The 23,176-nt window shown below is 56.6% G+C and overlaps 1 protein-coding gene across 1 annotated transcript in view; it reads left to right on the top strand.

Moving 5' to 3' along the window:
• Positions 1-579: 579 nt before the first annotated feature.
• The window catches only part of PEPD (peptidase D), a 117,687-nt gene continuing 95,090 nt past the window's right edge, over positions 580-23,176 (top strand). The window contains exons 1-4 of the mRNA XM_045846964.1: positions 580-689; positions 10,965-11,148; positions 13,006-13,133; positions 20,827-20,890. Of these exons, the coding sequence (XP_045702920.1) occupies positions 673-689; positions 10,965-11,148; positions 13,006-13,133; positions 20,827-20,890 (393 nt within the window). The 5' untranslated portion in view covers positions 580-672. The remainder of the gene's footprint in view (positions 690-10,964; positions 11,149-13,005; positions 13,134-20,826; positions 20,891-23,176) is intronic.

Here is a 23,176-nt window from a genome sequence, read left to right as displayed (position 1 = left end):
TGCCCAGCAGTGCCAAGGGGGATGTCCTCTGGTAGACACTCCCTCATGAACTGTGCTCTCCACGAGCCTACTTCTGCCCAGAGATCCTCACTGGCTGCCTTGCCTTCTGGTCCTTCTCCATCCTGCAGATGAGGGAGCTTGGAAAGGTCCTACCAGACATAATTCCCCGGCCTCAGATTACCTCTAAGGCCACACCTCTAACTCCCACACCTTCTCTCTGGGATGCTGAACTTTTGCGTTACTCCAATTGTCCCCAGCCTTCGCTCAAGCCATTTCCCTCCTTAAGCAATAGCTGTCACCTCTGCCCCATCACTAGCTTGGCTCAAAGGCTCCCTGTACCAGGGTGTCCTTTCCAGGGCGGGCTGAGACGCCAGGTTGGGGGGCAGTTGAAGCAAGCACTGTCTCAGGACACGCCTTCCGGTTATAGAAAGTGCTCCGCCCCGCCCCCCGGCCCCGCCCCTCGTCTGCAGCAGTAAGTCATTGGGTAGTTAGACCCTGCTCCGGGTCCGGGGCTCCGCCTCTCCGGGTTCTGAGGGGCCTGGCACTAGGCGGGGCGGGTCAGGGACTCCCGCCCCCAACCCCGCCCAGGCCCCGCCCCCCGAAGCCGGACCGGAGGTGGTGGTGGTGGTTCAGCTGACACTGCACTTCACGTGACGCCAGAGCGGGTTGAACATGGCCACTACCACCGGGTGAGTGCTGCTCCAGTCCCTGGCCTTTGCCTGGCAGCGCGGAGAGGGGGCCTGGGCCTCCTAGCTGGACAGTGGGCGACAGCCCCCGTTAGGCGCTCTGGGCGGCTGCGCACAGCGTGCGTCTTCACTCCTGGGAAGCTAGCTGCGCCCTCTGAACCAGGGCCACACTGTGCCCACAGCTCCCTTTCCCGCTACCCTTTGGCCCTGGGGGGGCCCCCTTCGCCTCCATCGCCCCCATTGTGCGGCCTAGGTGGGGAGCTCGGGCCGACCCGCGTGCTCACGGTTACGACCCTCAGATGGGAACTCAGTGCGTTGCCAGGGCGCAGGGGCCCTGGGCGCTCCAGGGAAGAGGCAGTGTTTGAGATGGGCTTGGAATCTCCTCCCCAGCGGAGCACTTCCCCCCTTCCTTCAGGGCCCAAATGCTCCGCTAAAGAGAAGCCTTGCCCAAGCACCTATTCTACTTTTTGCAGCCCTTCTCAGCACTTGATAAAGTATATAGTACACTTGCTTCTTGTCTTCCCGTTTAGAATGTAAGGTCAGGGCATTTCTCTGGTTCACTCTTAGGCAGCCCCAGTACAGTTTTTTGCACATGGCAGGTGTTTCATAAATTCTGCTGCATGAACGAATGAGTGAGTGGTCCTAGTCGGGGAAAGTATGGACAGATAGTGTCAATGAAGCATTAGAGATACTGTCCCAGATGAGGGAACATTTGAGCAAAGGTTAGCTTGTCCTGGAGACAGGAGAGAGGGGTGTGTGTCTCTGTGCTGGAGGGTGTGGTGCCCTAGATTGTTTCTTCAGACTTTGTCCTGAGGGCCTAGAGCCTGTCAAGGGTTTTAATCTGCTCAGATCTGCTTTTTAGATGATCACTGCTTGGGGCTGTGTGTGAGTTCAGCGGGAGGCGAAATGTGGGGGACAGCATGAGGGCCTGGTGATGCTGGGGCGAGGAGGGCCAGTGCTAGGAGAAGAACTCCAGATGCAAGGTTGGGAGCTGAGGTCAGAATGGGGGAACTGGTAGGCAGAATGCATCTTTCTTTTAGGGAGGCAGGGAGAATGAAAATAGAAAGTGGCCTCCTCTATTGGTCCTCAAGGTTGGAAGGGCTTAGGACATACAGATCAAACATGTAGTGGCATCTGCTGTATTGCAGAAACAGTCCTGAGCCTACCCTTAGGTGTTTGTTCACAGGCCACTGGGGCAGATGGGCACATGGGACTCTGTCATCCATCTGCCTGCCTGTAGTCTTGGTATGTGCCATGAAGGGGTGTGGGTTCTAAGCTCAGGGGAGAGTGGGTAGGCTTCACCCTGCAGGCAGAGAATTGTGCATGCAAAGTCCCAGAGTGTCAAGGAAACCAAGGTCAGATCCTTGAACCCAGCCTGTGACCCTGACTTATAGAGCAGAGTGAGCAGTAGGTGTAGGCCAGTACCTGGGTGTGGATCTGTTACCCTGATTCTGAGCCGGCCAGGTGGTCACAGGGAGTTCTAGAGGCTGTATTTGGATTCAGGTGTCCATGCTGGTCTGAGGCTTGCTGCTCTCCCAAAGGTACAGAGGAGCCAGGCTGGCTGACCAGGAATTGAACTGGCAACCCTTTGGTTCACAGACCGGCACTCAATCCACTGAGTCACACCAGCTAGGGCTGGAAGGAGGGATCTTATAGCAAAGCTGATTCTCTGGACTCTGGGATGGTATGGGCAAGGGGTGGGGGTAAAAGGGTAAAAGAGAGTGACAGAGCTCTAGGAGAGGCATGCTTTAGAGGGAGACTTGAGTTTGACAGGTGCAGGAAGCTTTCAGAGCTTGACAGGGCCTCCTTGGTAAGAGCCATTCCAAGCTGGTATATGGGGCTGCCCTGCTGGACCCAGAGCCTGAGGCCAAGCCCCACCATCTTCCTTAAGGGAAGGAAGTTATAAGTGTTTCCAGCAAAGCTTGGTGCCCAGCTGCACATACAGGACAGATCAGTTAGTCAGGCGTAATGAGGCATCACACCATGAAGTCATGGCATGGGCTCCCTGAAAGTCAGATTTGGTGGTGTATAGAGTCTAACCAAAGCCTGGGCCAGGGGAGGCCGTGAGAGTCTCGGCTGACTGGGGTATGCTGTATGTGATTTTGGGAGCCCTGAGCTAACATCTCAGATTCAACTAGAAACTTGAAATGTCCTCTGGGGAGTGTGTCAGGGTTGATCCTGCTCTGTCTAGGCAGGGACTTCCAGTCTGGAACAGAGAGTCCCACAGTCCCCAGAGGTCTGTTTGAGGCCACCCCCAACCCCATCCTGTGGCACTTGGTGGGAGGAAGCCCTGCCTTCTCTTTGAGCCATGTTTTGAGCTTTCCATGGACAGAGTTGAACCTTCTCCGCTGCAGCCAGACCCTCCTGCATCTGCTCCTCCACACAGATCTTTCCTTTCTCCTCTTCCCTTTGCCTATTCAACCTGCTAGCCCTGGAGTGTCCTTGTTCTCTGACACAATTGTTCACATACTTGCAGGACCGGCTCAGATGGTTTCTGTCCTAGAAGCCTTTCCTGACACCCCCTTCCCCCTCTCCCAGTCTCCAGTAAAGACTACCTGCTCAGAGCCCCGGAGAGTCCCAGTTTTGCCCTCTGGTCGATGCTTTCTCACGTCTGCATGCCTGCTCCTTGTGGCTGGGCAAGGGCTTGTTGCCTTTCATACCTCTACTGGCATCCTTGGACCCCAGGGACTGGTTCAATTTGTGGCCACCCTGTGATTGATGCTGAATGACATGGTGCTGAATGAAGAAAATGGGGATTTACTCTAAACTAGCCCAACATGCCCTCCTGCTTTCCAGAAAGCTCTCAGAAATTGAAGAAAGGAGTTATGGGTGGGAGAGGGACAGAGTTTTGAGTAGGATGAAGAAATATTTTTAATTTCTTAAATGAGTGGCTCCCAGGAAGCTGCTGCCCAGAGAGCCTTCACCCAGAGAAAAGTGGCAGATGAACTGCCCTGGGTGTGTATCTGTTGGGTCATAGGTCACACTGGAGTCAGCATTCTTCTGGAGAGAAAGTACCTGGGGGAGTTGGGTTGTGGATCAAAGCTCATCCCTACCCTGATAAGAACACTGTGCTCCTGGAGAAGAGGCCTCACGTTGACCTTGGGGCCTGGGGTAAGGGTGGGTTTGTGGGAGGAGTGCTGGCCTGGTCCAGATTTCCCAGAGTGCTCTCTCAGTCTCTGTTTGTGCCTAGACCCTCTAACCCTCCTCTGGAGAGCAGGAGACAGGCTGGGAGCTGGTGACCAGTCACCGAGAGGTGCCATCCAACCAGGCTGAGCGGGCTGGCCTCACTGAAAGTCAGCCAGTGGGCTTGGTACCAGGCCTGAGCTGGAGGCTGAGGGTGAGGAAATGGATTGGTCCTCAGCACTGTGGCCCCACCCAGAAGTGGCCTCACATTCTAGGATAGGAGTCTTGTCTTTACCTGTGCCGTGGACTGCATGAGCATCAGTGAAACCTTGGCACCCTTCTCAGAATGATGTTTTTAAAATGCATGAAATAAAATGCAGAGGGTCCCAGGGAAAACCAGTTATATTGAAATATAATTATCAAAATGTTAAAAAATAAATTTGTGGTATAGTAATATATACTTTTTATTAACACATTAAATAATAAAAGCTGCAGGTCTAATAACCACCTTAACTTTGACATAGTGAGAACAAAAATGATATTTGGAGATATCGTGACATTAATGATGTGATATGAAAATACCTGTGATTTTTAAGATTTTATTTATGTGGGGCTTCCAGTCAAGATGGAGGTGTAGGTGATATGATATACCTAGCCTCATTGCACAGCCATAAAAAGGAATACAACTAACTTAAAAATGAAAAATAGCCAGAACTGCCAGAAAAATCACCCAGAAAAACACCCAGAACTGTACAGAAGTCGAACGACCAAGGATTTAAAGCAGCTACATTCATCCCGACAGGGAGTCGTGGCAGGGAGGACTCAGAGTGGCTGCGGGAGCCGGGGCAGAGAGGTGGAGAGGCAGTGAGGCAGTGGAGGCTGGTGGAACAGGCAGCCCCATGTTCACATGTGGTGGATAAAAATCAAGGGGACATTTTGTGAGTGAGCAAGCCCAGTCCCAGGCCAGACTGCGCAGCCCAGGGCCTCAGCACCGGGAAAAATAAAGCCCCTTAACTTCTGGCTCTAAACCCAGTGGGTGTTGGGGTGGTGGGAGAAATTGCCAGTATATCCGCAAACCTACTCACCCTGGGAACCACAACCAGGACAGCAGCCGAAGGGATACCAGTCACATATGGGAAGTGGGTGAAGTGACTGGAAATGGGGCGAGGGCCTGGCCAGCCCCCAGAAGTCAGCCAGCAGGGGCATGCATTGTCCCCTCTTTGATCCCTCCCTTATACATGGAACCACAGTTGCCCCACCCTGGCAAATACCCAAGGCTCTGCCCCATGTGACTTCACAGTTGCACTAAAACAGAATCAAAGTGGCCCTACCTAGTACGCAGACACAGGGAGGCTGCTAAAATGAGCAAAGAAATATGGCCCAAATGAAAGAATAGAACAGAACCCTAGAAAAAGAACTAAGTGATGCAGTGATAGCCAGCCTATCATCAGACGCAGAATTCAAAACAGTGGTGGTCAGAATGCTCAGAAGTATCATTCACTACAGCGAAAGCATAAGGAAAGAAATGAAGACTCTACTAAGGGAAATAAAGAAAAATCCACAGGAAAACAACAGTGCAGGGAAGGAAGCTGGAATTCAAATTAATGAGTTGGAATAAAAGGAAGAAATAAACATACAACCAGAACAAAAGGAAAAAATGAGAATTTTTTAAAAATGAGGAAAGTTTAAGAAGAATCTGGGACATCTCCAAAAGGGCCAACATCTGAATCATAGAGAAACCAGAAGGAGAAGAGGAAGAGCAAGAAATTGAAAACTTACTTAAAAAGTAATGAAAGAAAACTTCCCTAATTTGGCAGAGGAAATAGTCATACAAGTCCAGGAAGCACAGAGTCCCAAACAAGTTGGACCCAAAGAGGTCCACACCAAGACACGTTGTAATTAAAATACAAAAGGTTAAAGATAAAGAGAGAATCTTAAAAGCAGCAAGAGAAGGCAGAGTTACCTATGAAGGATTTCCCATAAGACTATCAGCTGATTTCTCAACAGAAACTTTGCAGGCAAGAAGGGAATGGCAAGATCTATACAAAGTAATGAAGAGCAAGGTCCTACATCCCAGATTACTCTATCCAGCAAAGCTATCATTTAGAATGGAAGGGAAGATAAAATGCTTCCCAGATAAGGTAAGGCTAATGTAGTTCATCATCACCAAGCTTATTTAGGAAAAATAAGAAATCAAAACCATGCACATTAAAATGTCAATGAACTCATAACCATCAACAACTGAAACTAAAAAACAAAAACAAACTAAGCAAACAACCAGAACAGAAATAGGATCATAGCTAGAGATCGAGATCATTTGGAGGGTTATCAGGTGGGAGGGGAAGGGGGAGAATGGAGGAAAAAGCATAGGGATTTAGAAGCATAATGGGGTAGGTACAAAATAGATAGGAGGATAAGAACAGTATAGGCAATGGAGAAGCCAAAGAACTTACATGCACAACTCATGGACATGAACTAAAGGTGGGGGTGGGGGGAACATCGCTGGAAGGCAAAAAGGGAAAAATTGGGACAACTGTAATAGCATAATCCATACAATATATTTTAAAAATCAAATAATTAAAATGTAAAATATTGTATGTATTTATTTTTAGAGAGAGGGGAAGAGAGGGAGAAAAACTTTGATCAGTTGCCCCCTCACATGCCCCCTACTAGGGACCTGGCCTAAAACCCAGACATGTACCCTGACTGGGAATCAAACAGGCAACTATGCAGTTTGCAGTATGATGCCGAACCCACTGAGCCACATCTGTCAGGGTTAAACTCCCTCTGATTTTTGTTTGTGAAAGTCCTGCACTGCTGATACTGTTGCGGTCAGTTGTTTGCATTAATAATTGAAGGGAATTTGAATGAGGGATTAGAGAACATAAACATAGATTTTTTTTTTCCCTTTCCAAGTAGATGGAGTCCCTAAATTATTTGCGTGAATCCCCAGGGGACCCTGGGCCTTGGGTTAGAACCCCACTGGCAGGTAGCCATTGAAGGCAAAGGAGGAGGTGGCTTAGTGCCTGTTTGGGGGGAAGGGGACAGTTTGGGGGTATGGGAATGGGTTACAGTGACCACTCCTGGTCACTGGCAGCTTCCTGGGCTGGCTGGCCTGTGGGGGCCAGAGCTTATTCCGTGGGACTGTTGGATGCCTGCGAATTGTTGTCTGCCAGCCCCTGCTGTCTTCCCTGGGCATTGCCTGCACCCTCAGCTGCCTGCAAGAAACCAAGCCTATGCTTGGATTTGGGGTTGACCTGGCTTTTGCCTTTTAAATTGTGGTGCCAGTTAAAAGTTCTAGCAGGAACCAGTTGGAGATGTTTTATTAATGCTGCTTCTGTTGAACTTGCAGAGAGAAGTCAGTCACCTGCATTGGCTCTGGGCCCAACATTCTCTCTGAGGGGGTTGGCTTGTGCCACAAGAAATCAAAGGGCATGTGTCTATGAAACTTGATTCTGGGGGTGCCTGCAGGAATGAATGACTGCAGCTCAGCAGCCTGCTTGGTGGCTAGGGCTGGGCTACCCTTCCCTGAGCTGCACCGCACCAGGCAGTATTTACTGTAGATATTCCTTGTGGTAGCGGCTGACACTCGCAGAGAGGTGCCTTACCAAATTTTCTGTCTTGCCCTGGGCTGTTTGGCTGTCAGGCCAAAAGGCCACAGTCCAGGGGTCCTGAGGGATTTAGGCCTTTCAGAAGGCTCTAGGTAAGAGGAAGCCCAGCCATTCCGAGAGCCTTCCTGGTGGCGGGGTGCTAGCTGGCCCCACCGGTGGGGGCAGAGTGGGCACCTGGTGTGTTTGAGGAGGGAGGCTGTGCCAGAGACCAGGAATGGAGGGGGGTGAGGTGGGTAGCACTGAGCTCTGCATGCTGAGGCCGGGCATTTTCAGCTAGTTGTGCTGTTGAGGCCTTTTGGGTCTGGCACCTTGGGCCAGGCCATCTGTAGCTGTGCCTTGGTGTCATTCCCTCGGTGCTTTTGGGGCGTCTGTAAAGACGAGGTTCTTCCCTGTCCCCACCCATGGCACGGGCTTTGCTGCATGAGGGGAAAGGGTGGCACTGCAGGGATGCTGGTGGCCGCACATTCAGTTCCTGACAGCGTGGCCAGCTGGGATGCAAGCTTGTTTGGGAGCTGTCATCTCTGCCTTTCATCCTTGTGGCTGAGCCTGACAGGAAATGGCCCAACTTAGGGGGAACCCTGACCCATGTGTCCACCCTCCTGGGAGGGTGAGTGAGGGCCCATGCTGGGGAGGGGATGGGAGGGAGACTCCAGCCCTGTCAGCACGAGTAGGCTATGCGTGACCCCTCCACCCATCCTGCCTGGCTGGGGCCTGAGGGTTCTGGTTCCTGCCCTGCCCAGGCTCATGTGCCAACTTCTGATCTGCACAGCTGTGTGTGTGGCCCCACATTGTGATAGCTGTTCACTCAGCAAATATTTATTGAGCATTTGCTGTATGCCAAGCAGGGTGCCAGATACGGGGCACAAGAGTGAGCCGAGCAGATCCAGGTCTCTGTCTTCATGGGATTCACTGTGGGCGGAAGCAGACATCACTTGTGAGCCCCTGTGAACACAGGCCACATTTGTGGTAGCAGGGGACTGTGCCCTTGCAGCCAGGGACTGGGCAGAGCTGACTCAGAAGTGACTGAGGAGGGTGCATGCAGGGTTGGTTTGCAGAGCTCTGGGCAGGTGTAGGGAGTCTGGGAAGGAAGAGGAGGGGAGTCAGGACCCATCTAGGGGTGTGCTGCAGGAAGGGTGGCGGGAGAACTGCGGCCCTGTGTAAAGGGACTGCCAGCCATCATAGTCCAGATTCCACCAGGGAGGGAGCAGGGGAGTGGATTGTCTGTTCTTCCCCCTCTCCCCACCTCCTCTAGTCTCCCCAGTTCTGTGTCCCTTGGTGCCTCCCGCAGGCTAAACCCACCTGCAGGCCAGAGGCATGGAGAATTGCTCATGAAGTCCTGGGCAGTGCTGGGAGAATGGAGGAAACCCAGCCCAGTACCAAGTGGGGATGGCAGGGGCGAGGGATGCCAGGGAAGACCATCCTGAGAAGGTGGCATTGGAGCCAAGGTGTTCAGGAGTGTCCCCGCCAACAAGGGTCCCACGGCCAGGGGAGTGCAGGAGGTGCCCGTGGCCTCTGTGAGGCCAAGTGCAGTGAAGGAAGCTTCCGTGTGCCTGGCTCAGCTCGCTCACTGTGGTCCCAGGCAGAGCCCCTCTCACAGCAGCTCTGAGCTGGCCCTGTCTTCCTCAGCCTCCATGCCCACCCTTCCTACCCACCAGAGAGCACCTGCCTGATTCCACTCCCCCTCGACCCACTGGGCCACCCACCTCCTTGGCTGGGGCTTCCCTTCCTTTCTGCACTTAGGCATTCAGCACCTTTAGGAAGGAGGCGGGGTCCCTGCCCTCCTGGAGCTTATATTTTACTTGGGGAGATAACAACAGTCAAGTAAACATGTGACCTAGGCAGTGACATGAGCTCCAGAGAGGAGTGAAGAAGATAGGGCCTGAGGCTTGGATGGGTTGTTGGAAAAGCTTCTGGGAAGAGGTGTCTCTTTGCAGAGGCCTGGGGAAGCCCAGGGCGTCCGCACTGGGAGAAGAGCTCTCCTCACGGGGGGTCAGCAGCAGCAAAGGCCCTTGCAGGCGGGCGAGTGTGCAGGTGTTGTGGGAAGAGAGAAGATGCCTGTGCAGCAGAGCGGGGGCTGGCTTTTCAGCTCCCCATAGCTGGGGAGTCAGGGAGCACTGTGTCCTAAATGCACTAGGAAGCTGGGTGGCTCAAACGGGGTGGGGGCGGGGTGTGCCTGCTTGGATTTGCATTTTTAAAGGGCCCCTCTGGAAGGGTGCAAGCTGCGATGGTGGGGGTGGGGGGATGAGGGGTGTTGGGACTCAGAGAGCAGTTGAGAGTTCCCTTCAGTTGTCCATGTGGAAGATGGGGATGAGCCACAGCCGTGGGGTTTCGGCATGGAGGGTGAGATGAGGAGAGGGGGAGCCTGGAGGGGCTGGGGCTGGGCAGGGTTTCATCTGAGAGTGTGGCCCTCACTCAGTGTCCTGGGCACCCACAGGCCTGTAAGCACTGCAGTGCAGGGAGGGGTGGGCTGAGACCTGGTGGAGTGGATTAAGGAGTGCAGGGGAAAGGGGGCCCAGGGCATGGGGATGGTGGGCTTAGGTGACTCTTCAGAAGATATTCACTGCAAAGGGGGCAGAACTAGACTCCTGGGGGCATGGGAGTCAAGGGAAGTGTTTTTATTTTTATTTTTTCAAGACAGGTGAGATTCCTGTGTGTCTGGATGCTGAGAATGCTCCTGAGAGGGGAAAATTGATGCTGGAGCAACACAGGGAATAGACATGGGGGTGCGGGGGAGGCCCCGCCCGGGGGAGGAGAAGCCTCAGGCGGGAGCAGCTGAAGAGAGTGGTGCAGGCAGGACAAGGGGAGTTTCTCAGTGAGGAGGGAAGCCAGTGCTGGGCTGGGGGTAGGGTAGACACCCACCTGCTCTGCCAGACCTGGCTCTGCCCAGCCTCCCCTGTGGCCTCAGTAGCTTGTCCACTGCAGGCTGCTCTCCTCGAGGTCAGCACTGCTAGACTGCCACCCCCAGGCCCATCTTGCCAGGGGTCCCCTTGGTCATTCCACACACACTCCTGGGCTGGCTCTGGGCACCGTGTGTGTGTGTGTGTATGTGTGTGTGTGTGTGTGTGTGTGTGTGTGTGTGTGTGTAGGGGGTGAGTGGGTGTCCTGCCAGGTGAGGAGCAGCCGGCCCTGGCTGCCAGGTCTGTGGCTTGCAGAGGAGTTGGCAGCATGCCAGCGCCCGGGCAGGGGTCCAGTGCCGTCTGGGCCAGGGCGTGTTTTCTGGCGCGGACGTAAGCTCCTTGAGGGCAGGAGCTGAGTAAGTACATCTTTACATGATCGCAGGCTTTCCCTCCACGTGCCTCATTTGCCCTCTGTAACAGACCCAGCTATCCCTGGTCCCCACTTGTGGTCCGGTGCTCAGGGGTAGCAGGGGAGGCTCTGTGTGACAAGCCCCTCTGGTCCTGGGGAGGCCCGGTGAGGAGCCTCGTGCTAACAGGGCCCCATGGCAGGCTTGGCCCGCTTGTCCATGGGCGGTGGCCATGGCAGTGGCCATGCTTAGCGGTGCTAACAGAGGCCTGTGTGGCGGTGTGTGCGTTTATCTTTGCAGACTGTGGTTTTGGCTGGGGAACGAAACCCTGAAGGTGCCGCTGGCTCTCTTTGCCCTGAACAGGCAGCGCCTTTGTGAGCGTCTGCGGAAGAACCGGGCCATGCAGGCTGGCTCCGTCGTGCTGCTGCAGGGCGGGGAGGAGACTCAGCGCTACTGCACGGACACCGGGGTCCTCTTCCGCCAGGTGAGCCCAGCCCCGCAGCTTCCCGTCTCCTTTGGCTGGCTGTCCTCCTCCAGCATCCGGCCTGGTAGGCCATGGGCAGCTTTGCTTCCTGGGGCATCCTGAGAGGCTCTGAAGGCAGGCCCAGGCCTGGGTGCTCAGGAAGCCCGCCTTCGCTGGTGGCAGAGCTATCACCAGGCAGCCTCAGCTCTCAGGTCCGAGTACAGAAGGGTGTTCCTAAGGAAGCCAGCAGGCAAAGCATCATGGAGGAGGCAGCATTTGGTATGGTCCCTGAAGGCCAGGGTGAATTCTGATGGGGGTGGGTGCTCTAGGTGGGGGGATGGTGTCTGTAGGTGTGAGTGGCAGAAGGTGGGCCAGGTAGTGTTCCATGGGCTCAGACAGGTGCAGCTGGGAGGGTTCAGGTCCTTCCACCAACAGCACGGAGGGCTGGGGCAGCGGAGGCCCATGGGGAGCGTGTGAGCAGGGTGCCACGCAGGCACCGGAGGCCCTGGGCAGTCGTCCCAGCTTGGCCAGTGCCAACCCTGTGACCCTCACCTGGGAAGTGTCCAGGGGTTCCTTGAGTTTCTGGAAACCTGTGGAGTGGCAGATGCCCCAGCTATAGGAAGCCAGCCTGGAAGTGGTGGCATTGGCCAAGAATCACTGACATAACTCGGTTCCCAGGAACAGGAGGTAGGACACTTGACAGAGGAGTCTGAGAAAGCTGGGGGTGGGGGTCCCTGTGCTGGCCCCACTCTCCTTGATCCTAGCATTGCATCTACTTGTGCAATGCAGATGAGGAAACCGAGGCTCCAAGGGTGGAGCTGGGATCAATCAGAACCCCATCTCCAGACTCCAAGTGATTTCTTCTCCAACCTGCCATGCCCAGAGCTGGGGCCTGATACACTGGGAACTTCAGAACCTCCCTGGGGGCAGGCAGGGCCTAGGGGACATGGCCATCCAGCATCCTGAGCAGGGAGGAGGTGGGAGAATGTGAAGGGGAGCCGAGTGTGGAGTGGGGGTGGCAAGGATGGCCTCCCTGGATGGACTGTCCACTCCACAGGGCATAGTCTGGCTGCTATCCACTGCCAGAAGGGGTTGCAGTGTTTTTTACTGGAAGTGCCTCCTGCTGGAAGGTTTCCCTAAGCTGCAATCCCTGGCTGCTAGAGACGAGCTCTAAAGTTTTTCTGACTTGTCTTGATGTATCTTGAGGTTTACATATTCTGTGGTTTAAAAACTAATCTCCTAAATTCAGCTGTTGGCTCCCTTGCTGATGTCTGCAAGGTTAATTTTAGAAGAGCTCTTCCTCCACTTGATACCTTTCTAACGATATTTTAGCTCAGTGTTTACTGCTAAACACTGAAGTCATCCGGAGCCCTGGGGGTGGGAAAAGGAAGTAAGGAGTCCCGAACGGAGGAATCCATTTCCGTGCAGATGTCCGGCCTGGTGTCTAAGTCAGGGTGGCCTCTTGCCTGCCTAAGGGCATGGAGGCTGCGGAGAGATTCGGGTGGCAGAGAGGCGTGGGCAGGGCTGAGCTGACCCTGTGGTGCTCATGGGTGCTGGTGACCTGTGTGCTCTATCAAGGGCCCAAGGGGCATGGCCAATGAGGTGGGGGTGCTCGTGGGGCTGGGGCACAAAACCTGCATCATCAGAGAAAGCTCAGAGTCAGCCAGGGTGCCCACTGCCAAGCCCTGGAAGGGACAGGCAGCCAGAAGCTGGAGCGGGGGCAGGAGTACCAAGGTGGAGGGCTGTGTGAGGCTGGGGGTCAGTCTTTGAGGGCAGTGGGCCTGAAGGCGGGTGCTCGGTTGGCTGCCCCACCTCCCTCCCTGCACCTCTCGTTTCTGTCTGGCTGACCGGGTAAGCGGGTCCTTGTTCTCGCCACAGGAGTCCTTCTTTCACTGGGCGTTCGGGGTCACTGAGCCAGGCTGCTACGGTGTGATTGATGTCGACACTGGGAAGTCCACCCTCTTTGTGCCCAGGCTTCCTGACCACTATGCCACCTGGATGGGAAAGTAAGGAGCAGTCTGGGTGACGTGACTATGCCTGCTGACCTCCAGCTGGCCAGGGGTGGGGGTGCAGGGCCCAGCTTGTGGAGGGCGAGGAGGGAAGGCGTATCGAGGGGTGGGGTTGGTGGGGAGGCCCACCAACAGCCTGCTCTGTTCTCTGGGTTGGGGTGGGGGGTGTCAGAGGCAGAGCCTCACACCGTGCTCATGTTTGTTCAGAGGTGCTGTTTATTAATCTTGAAATTCAGGATTCCCAGCTTTGTGAAAACACCTGAGGCTTTGGCCCTAGTGGACCAGTGCATCTGCACGGCATCCACAGGAGGTGGCCCCGCCTGGGGCCTTTCTCTGAGGCCCACCGCTAACAGCAGGCCATTGCTGGGTGCCCACGGTGCGCCTGCCTCTTGGCTAAGCTCCGCAGGGCCACAGATGTATGACCTACCTTGGCCAGCTCACCTGTGAGATGGAACAGCATGTGTGAGAAGTGTGGGCCAGAGGCTTGGGCCTTGCTGAGCCGCCCCTCCCTCATCACTAATGGCACCTGCCGGCTCCAGGGCCCTTGGCCGTGTCCACCTGTCCTGGGAACCATGTCTGCCTGCTCAAAGGCGCTGCGGCAGAAGCTGTACTTAACTGGGGATGCTTGAGGTGACTGGAGGACCCCGCTCCATGCTTACCCCTTCCAGTGTGTCATTTCTGCCTGGAGAGTGATTATTCTGGGCGAATGTATAAATTGCAGCCTTCACTGCCTAGAGTCCCTGAATGCTCATTACCAGGTAGGCTGGCGGGTCTGTGGCTGGTTTGAATGACAGGCACCTGGCTGCTGCAGGGACGTGCTCAGTGCAGAGGGCCAGGACAGGCCCCCTGTTCTTCCCCTGCTTCACACGCTGCCCTTCCCTGCCGGCCCTTCAGTGCTAAGTCCAGAGCCTTCTTTGCGGCCTGGTGTGTACCTCTTCCGCTGTCTTCTCTGCTCTGAGCTCGTTGGCAGCGTCCCCGGCCCTGAGCTCTGACCGTGCTGTGAAGACTTGGCTCTAGGCAGAACCGGCAGCGTAAGAGAAGCGGGTGGGACCTTCCTGGTGGTGCGTTTACCTGGCTCTGCCCTGAGGAGGGAGGGCGGGGAGTGGACATGCCTGATCCCACTGACCTTTGGGCTAGTTGGCTGGGCAGCCACTTAGATCTGGGCCTCCTGGAGGCCCCTGGGGAGACGGCATGAACGTGTCCCTGCTGTGTCACAAGCAGGTTCCTACAGGCCTCCACACCCGCACTGGGGGGACACTGGGAGGTCTGCTGCCTCCTTCCCAGAGGGAGGGGCTGGGCGCTGGGCATGGCAGAGCGGGGCCCGGTGAGGGCCCCTAGAGGCTCTGCACTGCCCCAGCCCGGGGCGGGATGTGGAGGGGGACCTGCAGGAGGCCCCTGGGGTAGACTGCCTGCCTCACCAGAGTGAGTCTTGCACCTACAGAGAAATCGGCCTTAGGTTTGGCTGGGGGTGGGCTCCCATCAGTCCGTTCATCCAGGGCCTCTCCTCCTGCCAGCTCAGCAGGTCCAGGCCAGGACCCATGGGCGTTCCTGGGAAGGTGGCCTGGCCTTGCCCAGCCCTTGCCTCCATATCCTGTCGTGGCCCTTACTGGCATCCTCCCTTCTGTTCCTGGCTGGATCCTCGTGACTGCCCTGTTTTAAAGAGGAGACGGGCCCAGCGTGGCGGTGTGGCCTGTGCAGGTCCCTCAGCCTGGTCGTGCTGGAAGCTTGCTTGACAGCTGAGTGCGGCCTCTCCGCAGAGCCGGTCTGGGTCTGGCCGCTGTTGGGGGCCTCCGATTCCGTTTCTGTGGAACTGATGGCATGTCACTCGTGAGGCACTGGTCATTGTAGAGACGGCTACTTCCGTGACGCTGAAATTAGGTGGCGAAGATGCTGGAAACAGGCAGTTTGTAATTTCCAGAAGTGGCCACAGCATTACTCGGGGCCATTCCCTGTGGAGAGCTGGAATCTTTTCCCTCCTGCTTGGCTCAGGTTGGGATCTAGCGACTGCTCTGATGCGTGAAGGTGGCAGGGTCACTGTGGGACTTCTGCAGCTGGGCCGTGAAGTGCACCGTGGCTTCTGCCACGCTGTGCAGAAGCCCCAACGCACCCACATGGTGAGCACCACCCACCGGATCAGGGGCCAGCGCCCGCCCCCGAGTCTTTCTGCTGAGGTCCCAGACCTGTGAGGCCGTCCTCCTCTCTGGGCTCGGGCCCAAGCCCTGCCCTTCCCAGCCTGTGAGCGGTTCGTACCCCCTTCGTGTCGGGGTGGTTTGTGACGAAGCCCGGTAACTGGGGCAGCCACAGTGAGGACTTTCCTGGTGAGAGCTCAGATCTGGTCTTGGTAAGAGGATTCTCCCAGAATCCTTCCTGCACGCTGGTGTGATCACACAGCCGTGGCCTCAGCTCCTGCCACCAGTGGCACATCCAGGAGTAGCCAGGGCTCCTGTGCCTGGGCGGTGCTCATGCCCTCTCAGCCTCCCTGTGTTCCTGCCTCCTGGTTCTGCTGAGATGTGGGCATGGATGGTGGCGGAAGGGAGGGGCTCTGAGTGCACCTCCTCATCTGTGTGTCTGCTGCTTCTTTACGCAGAGCTGGCTCTTGGGAGAAGTCGGGGAGTGCAGGTCCTGGAGGGTGGGCACCCTCCAGGGTTATGGGAAGAGAAACCTGGACCCTGCCTCAGGGACTCCACTGTCCAGGGGGAAACCTGAGCAAATCTCACCAGAGACACCGACTGGGGAGCCACGTGGCACTTGAGTTGAGGGTTCATACCCAGGACCTGATTGGTCAGGGAACAGCTATTAGCAGTTGGCTCTTCGGAAAGGGAATCTTCAGTGATACAGGGTTGATGCTCTGTACTGTGGCCGCAGCTGGGTTTCAGAGCCATGGCTGCAAGCTCTGCTTTAGCCTGTTCCCAAGCCAGCTGATTGTCTGGTGCAGACATGTAGGCATGGCTGAGCTTTGAGGATGCAAATGGACCTGCAGGGTGGTCTCCCTGTCATAAAGACTTCGTGTACACTCTGAGCAGCAGACGGACCATGGTGGTCCCAAGGGTCTTCGGGCTCCGGTGCTGGGAGCTCAGCCTCTGTCTCCTGCAGGCCTGGCTCTCCACCACAGCCTTTCTCTTCCCCTGCTCTCTTGTGACTGTCTCCTGGGCTCCTGTGCTGAGCCTCGGGGAGACAGGCATGACTGCAACAGGGCAGTAGCTAAGGGCCTGGTTGTGTGGAGCTGGACTTGGGAAGCGGCTGATCTGACCATGTGTGGCTGCTCACATAACCCACAGAGCCCGGGAAGAGTGCGGCTGCCAGGGTTACCTGACCTTCGTAACCAAAACCCACCAGACGGGGCATTTGACCTTCGGCTGCTCAGCTTCCTTTTGAGTCTCTATCTGATGGCTTTTGAAAATCCATCTGGCAGATAAAGTTGCCCAGGGAAACAACTCCTCCATCTCCAGATCTGCCACTTCCTGTGTAAACAGCCTGTCCTGGTGCCGGGCCTGTCCCTCACCCCAGGGCTTTGTTGGAACAAGAGTGCAGTAGTTTCAAATTTGTTCTTATTTGGAGTCTTTGCTTACAAAAGTCTGCTGCCTATCTGATGTGAGAGCGTTACCCATCATTTTGGTCAGAATCAGGTTTAGCTGATGGCCGCTTTGACTGCTGGGGTGTTGGGTTCTCCGAGCAGGCTGGGAAAACACCCTGGGCAGCTTCTGTGCTCACAGCGGGCGAGCAACTTTTGGCCAAGTTGGGGGACCCTCCTAGAGCCTTTGCAACTTGTCTGTATTCTGCTGCTGTCCCTGGCTGAGACCTCAGGCCTAGAGTTCGAGATGGTGACCCTGGCACAGAGTGTGTAGGGAGGAGGGTGCTCCCTTACTGAGGGCACCACCCAGGAGTGGTGTGAGTGAGTTTTTCCAGGTCTGAGGCCCTGAGCACTGCTGTTTGAGGTGGGAACCTGTGTATATGTATATGTGCATGTGTGTGCACAGGTGTGTATGTGCATTGGGGTGGGCTGTGGATGGGTGGTGTGTGTGTGGTGTGTGTTTTATGTGGTTTTTCACAATCACTGCGCCCCCCACCCTGTACACCTCGGGGTCACGAGGATCAAGGCTGCCTCAGCCTGTCTGGAGGCTTCGTTCTGTCTCTCTCTGTCTTCAAGGCACTGGTTGGGGACAGGCCTTCCTGAGGAGGGCCGAGGGAATTCCTCCGGCTCTTACCCCTGGCAGTTTGCAGGATTCCTGGTCCCGGGCAGCCTGAGGCCTGGCTAGGGGTGTGCCAGGATCCCCATTCGGGAACTTTTCCCAGGCCCACTGACCACAGGCCTCCTTTTGAGCAGCTCTCCTTCTGGAGCTGCCAGCCCCACTGCTGCCCAGCCTGAGCAGTGCTGCCACTGGCTGTCCGTCCACTCGTGGGAGTGGTCCCCAGGAGCAGCCTGCATGGCTTTGGAGAGATCTGCTCTTCTCGGACAAGCTGGTAGAATTTTGAAAAGGGTGCTGATTGCCATCCCAGAGCAAGCGCAGGGCCCTGGGCGGAGAACAGACGGAAAGGCAGCAGCGTTGTTTGTAGCTGGAGGCAGGCTCTGGCCGCTGGGAGTCGATGGTGACTGCTGTAACATCGCGGTGACTTACTCATCCACCGCAGGCAGGCGGTCAGCCAGCGGCCAGACCTGTGCTTGGCAATTTCCTTTTCCAGAAATTGAACCATGGGCATTAGTGTAATGTCTCCTTCCTGCTGGAGGCCCCGCACAGGCGTTGGCACGCATGGCATCAGCCCTGACCCTCGGTGCTGGGAAAGGCCTCCTCAAACTTGCGCGGTGGGCTGGGTCCCTGGGCGCTGGCTCCGTCTGTAGGACACGGCCCGGTGAGTGGGGCACTCCGTCCTCTCTCCTGCCAATGCTGTCCCTCCCACCTGAAGGGGAGTTTCTGAGGTGGTGTCAGCTTCCCCACTGAGCTACCCTTTTCTAGCCAAGTCGCTTCTCTGTGGCCCCCATATGACGGGACTGGCTAGAGCTACCTGTTGGACGGACCCTGGACTCCGTGGGGCAGGGTGCAGGCCCTCTGTGTGTCCACCGCCCGCCTAGCCCTCAGCGGGCTTATTGCTGCCCAGCGAGCCCTCCAGCCAGCTCTGCAGGGCTCTTTATGGACAAACGTACCGCTCCTTCTCCCGACAGCCCCACCGCATTGTGGCTGCTGAGCCTTCTGCCACTAGCCTGACGTGGTAGCCTGGCACACTTATTCCTTAGGGTGATATTTAAGTGGTTCTTACTGTAATTAGCTCTAAAACATGAAAAATAAGTACTATTCAAACTTAATTATCTCTGCCCTTTAGAAAAGAATGACGTGCCAAGTGCAAGAAGAGGCGCCCGCAGCCCCCTCAGGTTGTGCTTGTCGAACGCGTACCCCTGTTGGAAGCCGTGCCTCTGGCTGCTTGGGCGGTCCTGGCCCTTGAAGTCCAGTGTGTGCTCTGGCCCATGTTAGCCCAGCTCTTGAGAAGGATAAAGGGCAGTTAGTGGGGTGACACTGACCTGCACTTTTTCCCGGACACCAGGGTGCGGTGGAGGCTTGCCCATGGCCTGGCTGGCTCTTGGCGCCGCTAGGCTGCCGGGCCAGTGGAATGGCTTGTGGCTGGTAGGTGAAGGGTGGACAGTTGAGCTCACAGCCTTGGGGCCACCTACAAATTACAGCTGCCCTGTGCTTGTCTTCCCTTTACCCCCTCCTCCCCCTACCTCCTGTAGTTCCACATCATTAATGACCATGACCTCAGGCTGAGTGCACAGATATGTTCCCAGGTCTCAAGTCTCCTAGGTCTCTGCCGAGGCCCGACTGCCAGGTCTCCCAGGCAGGGCGGGCAGGAACACGTTTTCCAGGGCACCCCTTGGCAGGGAGGCTCGAGTGAGCTGGGAGGGTCAGGGTCCCCATCAGGTTTGGAAGTGGAAAGTCAGTGCCAAGCCTAATGCCACGGTGCCTGTCCCTAGGAGGCATCGGGGTTGGCTTTGGAAGCAGGTCTTTGACACTGTTTGAGTCTTTTGGGAGTTTGTGTTTTGTGCCTGTCACAGCTGGATGTGATTAAGTGACTGGGGACCAGAGGTGGTGGCTTGGGGACTTGCTGAGGACACAAGGTGTTGATGCTGATGGTGCTGCCTCTTGAGCCTCTGGCATGTGCTTTTGCACACGTCTGCTGCGCCAGCTGTCTGCCGAGAGTGTCACTCACCCCCGAGGAGCACAGGGTCGGCACACTCTCTGGTGAGCCTGGAGCCGGGGCCCCCGGTGTCCAGGTAAGATGCTTGTCATCGGTTCCTGCCCTGGCTGCTTTGGGCGGTGCTGGTGGAGGCACCGGACCTTGACCATTTAACCGCCGAGTCCTGTCTCAACGGTGCAAGATGCTGGATCGTGCAAATTTAATTCACAGCAGGAGCTTGACCCATTCATTGCCCACTTCAGAGACCCCAAAAGGGAAATAACGCAAAGAGTTTTCAGGGGCCCCGAGCAGCCCATTGCAGCGAGACTGTGGTCTCCTCGGCCCAGCTTGCCGCATGTGGCTGCGAGCGCCCTGCTGCCTGTCCCCTCGGCCCACCCACCTCTCCTGGGTCTGTGCTCTGTGCTTTGTGGCCATGGCCTGGTCTGGGACGCGTGGCTGGGTCGGGAGGAAAGTGGTGCAGGGCTCTGAGAGGGAGAGGATCCTGCTTCCTGGGCAGTGATGTCTGAGTGTGTCTCAAAGACGTTGGTGTCTCAAAGGCACATGGAGCTGCCTCTTGGAGGCGGTCATCTCCAAGTCCCAGAGTGCTCTCCCTGCCCCGTCCGCCCTGTGCCTCCCCAGCCCACTGTCCGGCACACCCACCCCCTTGTCATCTGTTCGCCCTTGAAAGCCCGGAAAGCACAGGCTGAAACCATCTGCTGTTTTCCTCTGAGGCCCCCTTGGCTCTAACACTTGCTGACTAGAACACCACTCGACCACAGGCAGGACGGGGTACGTGCCCCATGCTGACGCGGTGCGCAGGTGTGGGATGGTGCAGGATCATGGGTATGCGTCATTAGACTTGGCTTTCCGCAGCCCCCTCACCCCTCCTTGGCTTCCACCCCTGGGTGCCTGTCCCAGGCAGTGACACTGACTCACCCTCTGGCCGAGAGGCTGGGGCTGGGGGTGGGGTGGTGTCTGCCGGACCCCTGCCCAGAGCGGCCCTGTCCAGGAGCCCCTCGTGAGGTGGGCAAGGGCTGCCCAGCCTCCTCTGCTGTGTGTCTCTGTCTTCTCATTGGCTGATTTTTCAGGGCCGATGAGTAAGCTTGAATGTTTCTCATCATTGCAGTGAGTAATACTGATATGGACTTCTTTAAAATGTTAAATCTTTAACTTTCCTTTAAAGAGTCTCTGTGGGGGCCTGTGAAGCAGCTTGTTTCACATCCCAAAGGGTGGGATGTGCTAGCTGGCTGCCCGGTGGGCTCTCACTGGCAGTGGAGGGGGTTTGTCTACAGCTGCTCACCCCCCGTCGTCTGGGTCACCGACTCGGAGGAGGAGCAGAAGTCAACAGGGATAGCCGTGGTTCAGCAGCCACTCGGTGGCCCAGTACCTCTGTCCCTGAATCTGTGTGGGGCAGACCCATTTGTTGCCACGTTCCAGCGGGGCAGGGATGGGCCTAGGCTTTATAACCTGGGCTTGGAAAGGTGGCTGAACCCTGACTGTGGTGTTCCTTGCTTTTCCCTTCGAGGATCCACTCCAAGGAGCACTTCAAGGAGAAATATGCTGTGGACGATGTCCGGTACGCCGACGAGGTGAGTGGCGGCCGCTGCCCCCTCTCAGAGTGGCTCAGGGCTTCTAGTTACCCATTTGCTCTGGATCCTCTCTCCTTCCACTGCCACAGCCGGGCTGGCGTGGCGTTGCCGGCCACCACCTGACTGCCAGCCCCTCAGGAGAGAGCAGGTGGGAAACATGAACCTCAGACCTCCCCGGAGACAGCCCCCTCCTTTGCCGGGGCAGCGCCCCTGACTCAGTGGCAGGAAGGGTCTGGTGCCTGGGTTCCGGCCGCTGAGCTGCACAGGGGAGGATGTCTCTGAGAAGGTCCTATCTGGACGCCCCCCAGGCTCAGCCTAGACCCTCCCATGTTGGGAGGCCGTCCCCACAGGCTCACCTGCTGCAGACGCCAGTGCAGAGACCCTCCGGGCCTCCAGAGACTGTGGGGAGGGGTGGCAGTGGAGGTCCCTGGTTTAGTCAACTTCTCCGTGTGGTGGTTGCCCATTGGTGCCGGGTGCCCAGGTGGCCTCGGTGGGTATGTGATTGTCACCTCCGGGCTTTGAATCTGTTTGGAAGCCAGACAGTCCAGCGGGGCTGCCCCTGATGTTCACTGCTGATGGGGCAGGGCCGTGGCAGGGGAGAGGTGCAGCTCCGTGCTCTTGCTGTGTCCTGTGGGATGCAGGCCTCCCACACTGCAGGCCCCGCCAGGCATGCAGGAGGCCCTCTGCCCTGTCCTGGACACTGCCACACCTCCCGTGCCCCCTGCATGTTTGTACCTGGCAGAACAGAAAGACCAAGAGGGCAGTGCTTAGTGCTCGAGGTTTACCCCCAGCCTGGCACGGTCAGCTGGACCAGGCCCTCCCATGCCACTCTTCCCCAGACAGAGATCGCATGTGCACTCAGAGCTGGGGCTGCAGTGGGGAAGTGGCCACAGGAGCCAGCAGGCTGGAGGCCAAGCAGCACCCCTCCCCCTGGGCAGCACACAGGCCATGTCCGTGAATGCAATGCTGGGTGAAAGGAGGGCTCCCTGGGATCCTGGCCAGACCCAGAAGGCTGCGAGGAGCCAGTGCATCTCGGCCTGGAGTCGGGGACAGACAGCTGACCTCGACAGACATGTGTGGCCACCCTAGGCAGGCCAGCATCAGTACCATGCTCAGGCACAGTGCCGCTCCAGCTCTGCTATCCCGGAAGGCCTGGCCCACTCCTCTGACCATCCCTCCTACCTGCCGCCTCGGGCCAGCCCCCCACTTCCCCACTGACTTCCAGCCACGCCGGCACCCCTCCCCTGGCTCCTGGGACAAGTCGTAGACATGGTGGACCCTGACTGTGTTCTCATCTGCGCCCTGCTCTCAACTGTCTTGTATTTGTCACTACGGTGGCATCCTTCCTTACTCTCACACTGCCTGCCTGCCTGGGCCCAGGGATGTGTGGGCATCAGAGCTGCTCGAAGCCCAGGGCCGGAGTCAGCAGGCAGGAGCAGGGGCTGGTGGAGAAGGGACCGTGTGGGTGAATGGTCACCACAGCGTGGTGGTGCCCCGTCAGGAGGCCCCGTCAGGAGGCCCCGGTGAAGGAATGCAGCACACGTCCCCAGGGCCATGGGGACTGCTCCTGCAGCACTTTCCGCCCGGTTGGATTGTGGAGAGATGGGTTTTGATGGATCTTTATTTTATGTCGTGTGATTTCAATGTTAAATTATAGGGGAGTGATTCCTAGCATCTCAAGTGTCTGTTAATATCCCCATGACCTGCTGTATTGATCTCTTTGGATGCAGGATCTCAGACAGTCTCAACATTTATTTGCATGCCCCTAACGAGGCCATTTGCCACTTACCTTCTATTTCTAACAGCTAGAGAGGGAGGAGCCTGCTCATCCTGAGCTCTGATTTTGTTCCTGACCCTTTCCTTCAGCAGGTGTATCTCTCCTGCCTCCATAAACTGCATCTCAACATGACTGCCTTTTGTGAACTTGAGCTTCTGGGTTTCCTCAGTGTAAAACCTGGAGGGGCAGCCTGGGACAGGTCCCGGGACGCAGCCCCCCCAGGTCAGGGCATCCCTGTGTCTCCACCTTCCCCGCTGCAGTCAGGTGCTTCTGCTTGTACGCCTGGAGAAACCCAGCCTCATCTGTGCTGTGATTTCTGGGGAGAGGAAGGAGACCTGGCCTCCAGATGCAGTGAAACAGAGGAGGTCTTGAGTGTCAGAGCGGGAAAGCCTGTAATGACAGTGTAGAATTACAGCCCACAGCGCAGCTCATCCTGAGCCTGTACTTATGAAACAGAGCCTTACAAGAAGGCTTCTGTGGCGCTGCGGACTCTCAGGCTCAGGTGCTTT

Source organism: Phyllostomus hastatus, unplaced genomic scaffold (genome assembly GCF_019186645.2).
Source record: "Phyllostomus hastatus isolate PE091 unplaced genomic scaffold, TTU_PhHast_1.1 phas_contig_5, whole genome shotgun sequence".
Lineage (NCBI taxonomy): Eukaryota > Metazoa > Chordata > Mammalia > Chiroptera > Phyllostomidae > Phyllostomus > Phyllostomus hastatus.
Note: the sequence above shows the minus strand (reverse complement) of the source record. Positions and strands in the feature narration are given on the sequence as shown.